The sequence below is a fragment of the Pelmatolapia mariae genome, linkage group LG5 (assembly GCF_036321145.2).
Source record: "Pelmatolapia mariae isolate MD_Pm_ZW linkage group LG5, Pm_UMD_F_2, whole genome shotgun sequence".
NCBI lineage: Eukaryota > Metazoa > Chordata > Actinopteri > Cichliformes > Cichlidae > Pelmatolapia > Pelmatolapia mariae.
In genome coordinates, this window is record NC_086231.1 from 37,670,203 (window position 1) to 37,683,056 (window position 12,854).

The window sequence follows — 12,854 nt, forward strand, 5'->3', positions numbered from 1 at the left end:
TATTGAGTTTGCTGCTTTTAATGAGCAGTGTGAATTGCTTTAATTATTGGTGATAGCTACATTGCCATGTAATGAAAACATTTAGAATTTGATTAGTTGTACAACATTAGAAATAGGACTTGAAATTGAAACACATTTTGTTCATGCTTTATACCTTAAACAGAAGTGTTGTTAGTTAAGTGTGAACAATGTTCATTTGAAGTAATTCTGACCTCACTCTTAGGTCAGGTTTTTTGAGTTGGACAAAGGAGCCGAGACTCCCCGGAGAACTTTGGATTACAGACTTTGTGGAAATCCGCAGAAGAGGAATAATTTTCCATTGCAATGGATGGCGAGCCACAGCCCATTTGGAATTGAATCTTGAAGTCTGGTTGCATGAACTGCGGTAGGACAAGACTGTGCAAACCATACACCGATCGTGGATTGAACTCACACCAATAACTCACCAGATCATCAAACAGGCCTGATCTGGATCCTATTGACACTTTAAAAGACCCGGGTCTAACATTCGTTTCTTTTTATTTTGGGTATCTGTGCGTGCACACACAATTTTGGGTATTATTGTCAAATGCAATACAGTGCATAAATTTCAAATACAGTTAAACCATTGCTTCATCATTTGCAGTTGTGTTTTCATTGTGGTTACCCATCCTCTGGGCTCCTGTCGTTCCTAAAGTCTTCTGATTTGCCCATTGTTTATATATTTTGTTACATACTGTTTACATGTGTGTAATCAGCTGGCAGGCCTTTAAGACCAGAGCTCACAAACACTCCTCGCTGGAGTGTCAGCTAACATAGTGAAAATCACAGTTAAGTAATTCTTGCCATAGTAGTTTTTAGATTTAATCTTGTTTTTCTACTCGCAGCAGCTTCACACAGCCTGCCTCCCTGCCCAGTTTTTCACAATGAGTGAACCTGGACTGGTTTAGCCCCAAGCCTCGCCTCCACCTGTAAAAGTATAATAAACACAAATTGCCTATTCTCCCTGGACTGCTGCTTGGGGCTCGCTCTGACTCTGCTCTCCCTCATTACAGTGACTCCATGAGCGTACCTCTGTAATCCTTCACCGTTAGGGTGCCTGCTCTGGAAAATACTTGTGTCAGGTTCCCTGGCTGCTTCCCCAGCTGGCTAAAAAGACTTTTTCCTTTTGGACTCTACTGCTGCACTCGTATGACTCTTGTTTCATGTTTTCCTGTTTTATGACTATTGCTGAGATTGTTCTAGCCAAGTTACTGCTTCATAGTTCTGCTTTTGTTCATAGTGTCCCATAGTAATACTCTAGTGTTGTATCTAGAAACACTGAAGTTCATGCCTGCCATAGAGTGAGTTAATTCAGTTTCTTAGCCCCCTGAGGTTGTAGCATTATGTTAGTGTTTCAGTTTGAGCAACTCCACAGGTTAGATTTATTTCCTCTTGCCTTTAGTTCATGTTTAGTGTTTTTGTGTTGTAATGTGTCACTTTCACGTGCCAAAATAAAATCTTGCTTTTCACTGTACCTCCGAGCCTTTGTATGGTGCCTCCACCCTGTGTTTGGCGCCCGGTCATGACAGATCCAGCCCTAACTATATGCTTTAGCAAAAAGGAAAGTTTTAAGCCTAATCTTAAAAGTAGAGATAGTGTCTGTCTCCTGAATCCAAACTGGAAGCTGGTTCCACAGAAGAGGGGCCTGAAAACTGAAGGCTCTCCCTCCCATTCTACTTTTAAATACTCTAGGAACAACAAGTAAGCCTGCAGTGTGAGAGCGAAGTGCTCTAATAGGGTGATATGGTACTACAAGGTCATTAAGATAAGATGGGGCCTGATTATTTAAGACCTTGTATGTGAGGAGCAGGATTTTGAATTCTGGATTTAACAGGAAGCCAATGAAGAGAAGCCAATACAGGAGAAATCTGCTCTCTCTTTCTAGTCCCTGTCAGGACTCTTGCTGCAGCATTTTGGATTAACTGAAGGCTTTTCAGGGAGTTTTTAGGACTTCCTGATAATAATGAATTACAGTAGTCAAGCCTGGAAGTAATAAATGCATGAACTAGTTTTTCAGCGTCACTGAGACAGGATATTTCTAACTTTAGAGATGTTGCACAAATGGAAGAAAGCAGTCTTACATATTTATTTAATATGTACATTGAGTGATATATGCTTGTCAGAAAGAACTCCAAGATTCCTCACAATGTAACTAGAGACCAGGAAGCAGGAAATTAGAGGTTATTCAAATTTTCTGTCTTTGAGACATTTCTGCAGTTTAACTGTTCCTGTTCCACATGTAAAGATATAAAAAGATATAAAATGATTTATGCTATAGTTTCTTTAACTATGAAAGCTTACAGAGGCTGAAAAATATAGTCAGTAATATTAGCTAACCTTCAAAAATACATTAAAAATTTTTATCAAATTAATGTAATTTTATTTTTTAAAGCTGAGGGAACATTTTACCTGTTTGTATAGCCATCCTTGTTTGGTAACCTCTGCTTTGCAATTTCTGTGCATAGAGATGTTGCACTTCCCAAAAGTAGCTGCCGATCTAGGTCTGTTAGACATCTATAGGTCAGCAGAGATATGGAACAAAACAGCATACATATTAGTTTTGTGTTTGCGTATTTATGTATTCACATCCAAAGTATTTATAGTGTTTCAATGAGCACCACTAGGAATGGTATTATTCAAAACCTTATAAAAATGTTTTACTCACTCTTGAGATGTTATTTAATGGTATTAACAAAGGACGATAGATCCAAAGAGGTGAAATGTAATATTTTATTAAAAGAGCAATTTATTTACTATTTAATTTGAATGATCATTTTTATACTTTTTATTTATATTATTTTATTAAAATGTTAGTGATTACACCTTTTGCATCAAATCTAGTTAATTCTAGCTCAAATTCTATTTTTCATACAGTGTGGGATTTCCTTTATTGTATTTGTGTCACATTAAATGTGTCAGATCATCAAACAAATGTAAATATTAGACAACGATAACATATGTAAACACAAAATGCAGTTCCTGAACGAAGGTGGGGGTTAGCACAACCGGAGGGTTAAGGGGAAAAAAATCCAAACTTACATGGCCCTGTGTAAAAAAAAAATATATATAAAAAAAAGTGATTGCCCCCCATATAACATAAATTAACTGTGGTGTATAGCATCTTTAGAAAACTCAGTTCAGTTTCTCTAGTCCTGAATACTGCCACACATGTTCTCAAAAAACAAGCAAACAGAAAAACAAAAAACCAAACACAATTTTGTTGTACATGTACAAAGGTAATTAAGGTCTATTCTATTCTAAATCGCTTAAATAGGACCTGCATTTGTTGGGAATTGTTGTAATACCTTATAATTAGCATCACATATTTGTGTTTTAAACTTTGCTGCACACAGTGCATTGTGGAGAGGTTTTGGAGGTGGCTTGTTACTCTGATACTAAAATAAACAGAGAGAAGCATTCTTCCCTGTGAAATGTAGCCGAGGCCATAAATCAGGTGTTAGAAGATGGTATTTGTTTGGTTTGTATACCATGATTGCCGCACACTAGGGGTGCAGCAGCTACTCCGGATACTAAAAAGGTGCATTTTTGTAGTTTTTTGTTTGTTTGCAGTGTTCGGAAGGTTACTTTTAAAATGTATTAATTAATATATTATCATGCTTTTTAATCGATTGGATTTATATAGCGCTTTTCAAGGCACCCAAAGCACTTTACAATGCCACTATTCATTCACTCTCACATTCACACACTGGTGGAGGCAGCTACAGCTGTAGCCACAGCTGCCCTGGGGCAGACTGACAGAAGCGAGGCTGCCATATCGCGCCATCGGCCCCTCTGGCCAACACCAGTAGGCGGTAGGGTAAAGTGTCTTGCCCAAGGACAACGACCAGGACAGAGAGCCCGGGGATCGAACCGGCGACCTTCCGGTTACAGATGCACTTCCCAAACCCCTGAGCTGACTGCTGTGTAATCCATTTATTTCAACAAAGTAACTGTATTCTGAATACCACCTTTTTAAACGGTAACTGTAATGGAATACAGTTACTCATATTTTGTATTTTAAATATGTAACGCCGGTACATGTATTCCGTTACTCCCCAAAACTGTTTGTTTGTTATTTCTCTTAGTAGTACACAACATGTGTGTGAAAGACATACAAAGACTTTCATAGACCTACTACAGTCTTCTGGATATCAATGTTAGATTTAAAACTCTACCCGAAGGGGCTCTAAGAGCGTATCCTTGAATTGCCTACAGCTACCATCCCAGCAAGGAGATGCCGCAAGCAGTGCGAGCAAACCCAGAAGTGCGGCAAGCGAGGAGGTGTCTGGGCTAAGCTAAAGGCTAACCCAACCAGACCGGCTGTTCCATGCATCATTCTGGCAAACGTCATTTCACAGGACAGTAAACCTGATTACATCTGACTGCAGAGAGAAAAAAAGCTGCAAACTAAGAGACTGCTGTGTTTAGCTTCGGGAAACGTGGCTTAACGACAACACGTCCTCACCCCATATCGGATTGTCTGCTCACATTACAATAATGCTCAATCCAGCATACACGCCACTGCTGAAGAGAACCAAGCCTGTTACAAAGCATGTCAGAACATGGCCAGAGGGAGCTACTGAAGCCCTGCAGGATTGTTTTGAGTGCGCAGAATGAAGCGTCTTCAGAGAAGCTGTGACCACTGACCATCGCATAGACATGAATGAGAATGCTGAGACAGTGACGGGATACACTGATGAATCCAGTGCAAATATCCATTCTACTAGTTATTTACACCTCATGCTGCATTCATAAAGCCACTAGCATCATGGCTGACCCGCATCACCACTCCCCCCAACTTTTTACTCCTCCATTTGGAAGATGACTCTGCAGCATCAGGAGCAGGTCGGCGGGATTGTGCAATAGCTTTTCCCCCCAAGCAGTCCGGCTCCTGAACACCATGCTGCCCCCCTCCACACTGGACTCTCTTCTCCACACACTTCTTTGGATTAAATAACACTGTACACTGTCCCCTCACTTCCAATACTTGACTATTCTGTTCCACTCTGTCTGTGTATTATTGTATTTATTCTGTGTACTATTGTATTTATTTCTTTTTATTCTTTTCTATGTCTTATTCTAATTTTATTCAAATAAAATACTATTGTATGTATCCTTAGTTCATTTTATTTCAGTCCCAATCAAAAGTTGAAGACCATTTGAAAAATGAGAAAAAAATATATAATTTTGCATAGTTGGCTCTTAACAAGGGTCCACATAGAGCTTCAACATGCAACAAGAATAAATGGGAGTGAGACAAAACATTTTTTTGAGCATGCACTTTATTGAAAACAACGCTTAAACTGAAACAGGCTGTTTTACAGCTGATCAAAAGTTTAGGACCACACCTCCAAAAAGACTCAAAAATCCCCCAAAACAGAAATCAAAGTTCCAAACATGAACTCAGTAATGAGCAGCTCCATCGTTATTGTTCATCACTTTAAATTTAGTTGCGGCATGCTTGATGCAAGCGCTTCCGTGAGGTGAGTGGGAACATTTCTCCAAGTGATGAAGACGGCCGCACGAAGGGCATCTACTCTCTGGAACTGTTGTCCATTTTTGTAACTTTCCTTGCCATCCATGGCCAAAGGTTCTCAATTGGACTTAGGTCAGGGGAACACGCAGGATGGTCCAGAAGAGTGATGTTATTCTCCTGGAAGAAGTCCCTTTGTCCTTCGGGCATTGTGTGCTGTAGCGTTGTCCCTGTGAAAAACCCAGTCGTTACCACAGAGACGAGGGCCCTCAGTCATGAGGGACGCTCTCTGCAACATCTGGACATAGCCAGCAGCCGTTTGACACAGCTGCACCTCCTGAAGCTCCATTGTTCCACTGAAGGAAAAACAACCCCAGACCATCATGCGCCCCCTCCACTGTGGTGTGTAGAAAACATGTCAGGTGGGATCTGCTTGTCATGCCAGTAATGTTGGAAACCTTTAGGACCATCAAGGTTAAATTTTTTCTCATCAGACAATAACACTTTCCTCCACTTTCTTCAATGTCCCATGTTTGGTATTTTCCAAATGGTTCTGTGGAGTTTAAGGAGACGAGGCCTTTGAAGATGTTTTTTTGTTTTTGAAGCCCTGGTGTCAGTCTGGTGGTTATGGGGGTGCAGTCGGCACCAGTAACTGCCTAAATTTGGGTCGAGGATCGTCCAGTGACTTCCAGGTACAGCCAAATCAATCCTCCTGCTCAGTGCTGGTGAAATTGTTTTGGGTCTTCCACTTGACTTTGTTAGGGTGCCTGGGTCGTTGACCCAGTGTTTTGTGTTTTTGGTTCTTTGATTTTGTTATTTCATTATATTCTAGCCTTGCTTTATGGGTTATAGGATTATTCTTAGTTTAGGTTCTTTGGGTGGGTTTTGTTAGAGTTTTAGTGTTCTGGTTTTCTGTCTGTGATCCATAGTTGCTGTCTCCCCTGTCTGCTGTATCCCCACGTCCACTCAGTGTCTGTGTCTGCCCTGGTCCCACGTCTCTGTTCCCTCTGTTGTAGTGCCTGCCTGTGAGTCTGTGTCTGTAAGTTCAGTCTGTGTTATGTTTCCTGTTTTACTTTGAAGGTCCATGTCTTATGTTAATGTATCTGGTTTTGCTTCCCCTGTTTCGTTCGGCCTGATTTGCCCCAGCTGTGTTTCCCTCCTGTTACTCATTCCCTGATTGCTCCCTCTGTGTATATAAGCCCTGTGTTTCTCTGTGTCCGTGTCGCGATCTACTCTCACCTTGCTGTGTGTTTCTCCCTGTGTCTGTTTTGTTAGATTCTTCCCAGTTTAGGTTTTGAGGAGTTTTCTATTCAGCAATAAAAGCTGCCATTTTGAGTTCAGTCCTGTTTCCAGTGAGTCTGCATTTTGGGTCCTTTTCCTGCCTGCACACAGCCCTCACATGACAGACTTTTTTTTGTTCCATAACCCTCAGGATCATATAAAAAATTCCGAATGACTGTCTTACTGCGTCCCACCTCAGCAGCGATGGCGCACTGTGAGAGACCCAGCTTAAGCAGTTCAGCAACCCGACCATGTTCAAGAAGGGAATGTTTTTTTACCTTTGCCATCAAAACGCCATGACAGTGTGAGTACCTGACAGAAAATGACAATGAATCAACATTTTTGTGGTCCTAAACTTTTGATCAGCTGTAAAACAGCCTGTTTCAGTTTAAGCGTTGTTTTCAATAAATTGCATGCTCAAAAGAATGTTTTGTCTCACTCCCATTTCTTCTTGTTGCATGTTGAAGCTTTACTTAGAACCTTCTTAAGATCCAACCATGCAAAATATGCCTTTTTGGCATTTTCACGTGGTCTTCAACTTTTGATCTGTGAAAACGTATAATTGGAGCCTAATTGTCTTCTCACCTATACCCAGAGTCCTGTCTCCCACCACCTGCACTGGATCCAGGGATCGAACCACCAAGCTTACGATCAGTAGGTGACCTGCTCTACCTGGTCTACCTCCTGAGCTACAGCCACCCTGTCTTCCTGTAAAGAGCATCTGTGTTGTGGCTCCAGTCCAGTTTATTATTCAGGTGAACACCCAGGTACCTATAAGAGTACACTATCTCAATGTCCACTTCCTGGATGTTCATTCGTATCAGTGTGGTGGGTCTGCATCTCCGGAAGTCCACCACCAACTCCTTGGTTGATGGAGAAGTCTGCAGTGTAGAGGGTGAAGAGGAACGGCGCCAGCACAGTCCCCTGTGAGTCAGAGCTCGGTGCAGGAGGTAAATGATGGCATCCTCCACCCTGATGCCAGGCTGGTAAGCAAACTGCAGCGGATCCAATGAAGACCTCACCGGGGTCGCAGATGGTTTAGAACCAACCTCACGAGGGTCTTCAGCAGATGTGATGTCAGGGCTACCGGCCTGTAGCTGCTGAGGTCCTTGGGATGGGAGGTGAATGGATGAATGACCACCCCAAGTCTCCTGCAGCCTGGGGGGTTGGTTTTTGTCCTGAGATTGTCTTCAGGCTGTTCCAAATCCCTCTGATGTTGTCCTGTTGCAGCTGCTCTTCCATCTTCCTCCTGTAGTTTTCCTTCAATTCCTTATCTTCCATTTCAACTTCTTCTGGACAACTCTTAGCTCATTTTTGGCCATGTCCACACTAATACGTTTTCGTTTGAAAATGCATCATTTTCTCTCCGTTTTGGCCTCCCGTCTACACTGAGACAGCGTTTTCATTCAAGGAAAAAGCAGCGTTTTAAAAACACTCTCCAAAGCAGATACATTTGAAAATGCCGTTTTCGCGTCGCAATGTGGACAGTAAACCCAGAGCCTTTTCGAAAATGTTGACACATTTTAGTCATATAATGCAGTCATGTGACCAATTAAACTAAGATAGCAGAGGGCATTACACAGCAGTTGTTTCGTTTGCTCTCAGTTTTGACAGCTATATTAAAGATTAATATCAGGTTGTACATGCTCCAGATAGCTTTTCTTCAAATTCTTTAATTTTCACTCGCTTTTGTACTTTTGTGTTACTCGCAGCCACAACTCCACCTCATTTTTAGTCTATTTAAAAAACTCTGTGCTTTTCCTCAACATTTTGCCGCGACGTTTCAAAGAGCAGGAAAGTAAATAAGCGACAGACAAAAATGAGGCAGGCCGAATCTTCTTCCGTTTCATGCATGCGCAGTTCTGTAACATAAGCGTTTTTGGCCGTTTCAATGTGGATGCACAACTCTGTGAAAACGACTGAAAACGATGGTGCGGACGCCGAGCGTTTTCAGATGAAAACGCTGTTTTCAAATTGATCTGGGCTAGTGTGGACATAGCCTTTATCTCCAGATCTAAAGACTCTTCTTCTTCTTGAGGAGAGCCTTTATTTCAGGATTTATCCATGGCTTGTTATTAGAAAAAACCCGTACCTTTATGATGGGTACAGTGTGGTCCATACAGAAGTTCATGTAATCCGTAATGCAGTCTGTGATGCTGTTGAGGTCATTCTCCAAAGGGCTGCAGAAGTTGTCCCACACAGTAGAATGGAAACAGTCCCTCAGGGCCTCTTCAGTCTCTGCTGACCATTTCCTAACCATGCATTTCACAACTGGTTCTCTGTGTACTAGAGGTTTATACACAGGCTGGAGATGAACCAGGTTGTGATCTGAGCCCCCCAGGGGAGGGAGAGGTGATGAGCTGTATGCCTCCTTGGTGTTAGCATACAATAAATCCAATGTTTTATTGTCTCTGGGTGAAGGTGGGGAGAGTGGAGGACAGGGAGATGTGATTAAAATCCCCAGAGATCAGGAAAAGGGCCTGAGGATGCTGTGTTTGTAGTCTGCTGGTTACAGTGTGCAGGACAGGCTGCTGCAGCATTAGCAGAGGGCGGGACATACACAGCCATCGTAATGACATGTGTAAACTCTCACGGTAGATAGTACAATCTCATGCTAACCGCTAGCAGCTCAATGTCCTTACAGCGTCTCTTTGATAGATAAATGCCCAGAGTTACACCATCTATCGTTCACAAACACAGCCAGACCCCCTCCTCTCTTCTTACCGCTCTCCGTTGTTCTGTCGGCCCGGATAAGATGAAAACCATCCATGTTTACGTGTGAGTCCGGAGTTAGCGTGGTTAGCCGCAACTCTGTGAACCACATCACACTGTGCTCCCTGTAGATCTTCTGATGTCAGGTTAGAGCAGCCAATTGATCCACTTTATTGGGGAACGATCTCACGTTCCCCATAATAACAGATGGAATCGCTGGCCGGTACGTCCTAACCTTACTGCGACGCCCGATCCCGGCCCGAGTGCTGCGTCTCTTCCTCCTCACCTTGTGGGGGATGTTGGCTTACTCAGTGGTAGGCAGAACAGCGGCAGCCCTGAGAGCTAACAGCTGATCCCTGCTGCAAACAATGCACTCTCCGGCCACAGATGCCGTAAAAAATGTAAAAAAACCAAGATTTTCCATAAATTTCTGAGCTCCATTGTGGGGGCCAGCAGTCCGCATTAGAAAAACAAAAACAAGAAACATAAAAACAACAAAGAAACATATATTAAAGAGAAAAAAAGACTAGCTCAGTTCGGAGCTGCTGATACTGGCTGCCAGCTGGGAGCGGCGCCGGAAATGATCCAAAACACACCAGCAAGACCACCTCTGAATCGCTTAAGAAAACCTTAACAGGTCATGCTCAAAAAGCCTCCAATGTGGCTGAATTACAACAATTCGGCAAAGATGAATGGGCCAAAATTCCTCCACAGCGCTGTAAAAGAGTCACTGCCAGTTATAACAAATGCTTGATTTAGATGTTGCTGCCAAGGGTGGCCCAACCAGTTATTTGGCTTAATGGGCAATCACTTTTGCACACGGGGTCATGTAGGTTTGGATGTTTTTTCCTTTTAGTAATAGATGCCTTACCTACAAAAAAATGTACCTCACATTTGTAACATCCCCCCCCCCCCCCCCCCAAAAAAAAGAAAGAAATTAGGAAGGGGGCAGACACTTTTTCACACCTCTATATATAATATATATATGTGTGTGTGTGTGTGTGTGTGTGTGTGTGTGTGTGTGTGTGTGTGTGCGTGCATGTGTTCTCACCCGACTGTAACACTGGGCTTCTGGAGGCAGAAATGTGACCATACTGGTGCTTTTGGACTTTATGATTTTCTCAGCAGCAATGCTCTTCTTTCCATTCATTTCAAGTTTAAAGGGCCTGGACAAAATAGCAAAACATTAAATTTTATTAGTAAATTAGCCGTCTTTGCCTTCCAAGTGATTAAATACTATGCAAAATGACAAAAGTTACAAAGTTTATAGAGACCACCATCAATGGAACAAACAATTGTAACAGTCTGAAGTGTTTGTCCCAGCATTTTGAGTTATGAACGTTATGAATTTTTTTGTTTTTATTAAATACCTGTTTGATCATCAGTTTGCCTTTTGTTTTTCAGCTTTCAATTTAATCCCTCAGTGTTTACCGCCTTTTTACAACACCAAAATTATCTTCTTACCTTCTTGCCTTAATAAACCAAACAGAAACTGTACAATATGAAGTCCTTTACAGTTTACTAAACTGCTATGACATTCTATGATACTAGAAAGCAGCTTTAAGCCAATAGCACAAGTTGCCATCAAATGTGGGATTTACCAAGATTTTCTGTCCCCAATGCTGTTCTACACTGACCTAAACCGCCTACAGCACAGGTGTCGAAGTCCAGGCCTCGAGGGCCGGTGTCCTGCAGGTTTTAGATGTGTCCTTGATCCAACACAGCTGATTCAAATGGCTAAATGACCTCCTCAACATGTCTTGAAGTTCTCCAGATGCCTGCTAATGAACTAATCATTTGATTCAGGTGTGTTGACCCAGGGTAAGATCTAAAACCTGCAGGACACCGGCCCTCGAGGCCTGGAGTTCGACACCCCTGGCCTACAGATTCCAACTACAGAATGAAGCCATCGTCAAACACCGCCTCTTTATGAAAGTCCCTTTTATCACTGTCCCTCTTCCCCTCTGTTTTTCTTTTTCTTTCTTTCTTTCTTTCTCTTTCTTTCTTTCCTTCCTATCCCCCAGTCATGTCTGTCCCGTCTGTAACAACTGAAAATAAAATAAAATAATATAAATACATAATAACGATAAAGGTCAATCAACTGGACCAATATGGTAAGGCCATGATGATCCACTTGGTAAAGCAAATCCATTGGGCATCTTTCTTGGCCTTCAGACAATAATTCTGATGGCTAAAGAATTCAAAATCCTGCTCCTCACATACAAGGTCTTAAATAATCAGGCCCCATCTTATCTTAATGACCTTGTAGTACCATATCACCCTATTAGAGCACTTCGCTCTCACACTGCAGGCTTACTTGTTGTTCCTAGAGTATTTAAAAGTAGAATGGGAGGCAGAGCCTTCAGTTTTCAGGCCCCTCTTCTGTGGAACCAGCTTCCAGTTTGGATTCGGGAGACAGACACTATCTCTACTTTCAAGATTACACAGTAAAAAAACCAAGTGTCAATTTTACACTTAAAGAGTTGATTTTAACTCTGCTTCAGATAACATTTGGTCCCACTCAAAATTAGAGTTAAATTTACTCTATGGCCAGTGTTAACTTTTCAGTGTTAATTGTACTCAATTTAGTGTCAAAATTAACAACAAAATGTGTAAAAATATTTAACACTGAGGGTTATTCACACTGTTCAGAGTAATTTGATTACACTTTAGAGAGCTATTTTTACTCCAAATTTAGTTTAATAATAACACTCTCATGTGTAATAATATATCATTTTTATTTCTCTGTAGTGTGATTTTTTCATATTCATCTTATGATCCTATATTACTAAATAACTGATCTATCCTACATTATGGAAATAACAACAAATATACAGGTTAAAGTAACAGCATTTATTATGTTTCTCATTTCAGTGTCATTTAATTAACGTAACAAACCTTTACAATTCACAGTTCTATGATGCTCACTAGAGAAAGCAATATGACATCTCCCCAATGTCGTAGTTGTTTGCAGAAAAGTAAAAAAGTTGGTCAGGGATGAACTGTATGATGTACCAAAGACATAATGGGCCCTAAAGGGCTCCTGCTGAACCTGTTGCTTTACATGGAAGTGCATGCTTCTCAATCACAATGAAGGTGTGAATGCTGCTTCTTGTGGATCCCTGAGCAAGAAGGTAGGGCTGACTGCTTCGGGTGATGTTGTCTAGATCAAATCAAATCAAATCACTTTTATTGTCACATCACATGTGCAGGTACACTGGTACAGTACATGTGAGTGAAATTCTTGTGTGCGAGCTTCACAAGCAACAGAGTTGTGCAAAATACAATAATGTAAAACAAGCAAAATATAAAAATGGCTAATCTAAAAAGTAATAAATATATGTACAATATGTAAAGGTATATACAT

General features: G+C 41.5%; 1 protein-coding gene across 1 annotated transcript in view; it reads right to left on the minus strand.

Annotated features, from left to right (window-relative positions):
- The window catches only part of LOC134628264 (pleckstrin homology domain-containing family A member 6-like), a 53,775-nt gene that overhangs the window by 15,458 nt on the left and 25,463 nt on the right, over nucleotides 1-12,854 (minus strand). Inside the window, exons 2-3 of the mRNA XM_063475032.1 lie at nucleotides 10,539-10,653; nucleotides 2,431-2,535 (exon numbers count right to left, since the gene is read on the minus strand). Of these exons, the coding sequence (XP_063331102.1) occupies nucleotides 2,431-2,535; nucleotides 10,539-10,653 (220 nt within the window). The remainder of the gene's footprint in view (nucleotides 1-2,430; nucleotides 2,536-10,538; nucleotides 10,654-12,854) is intronic.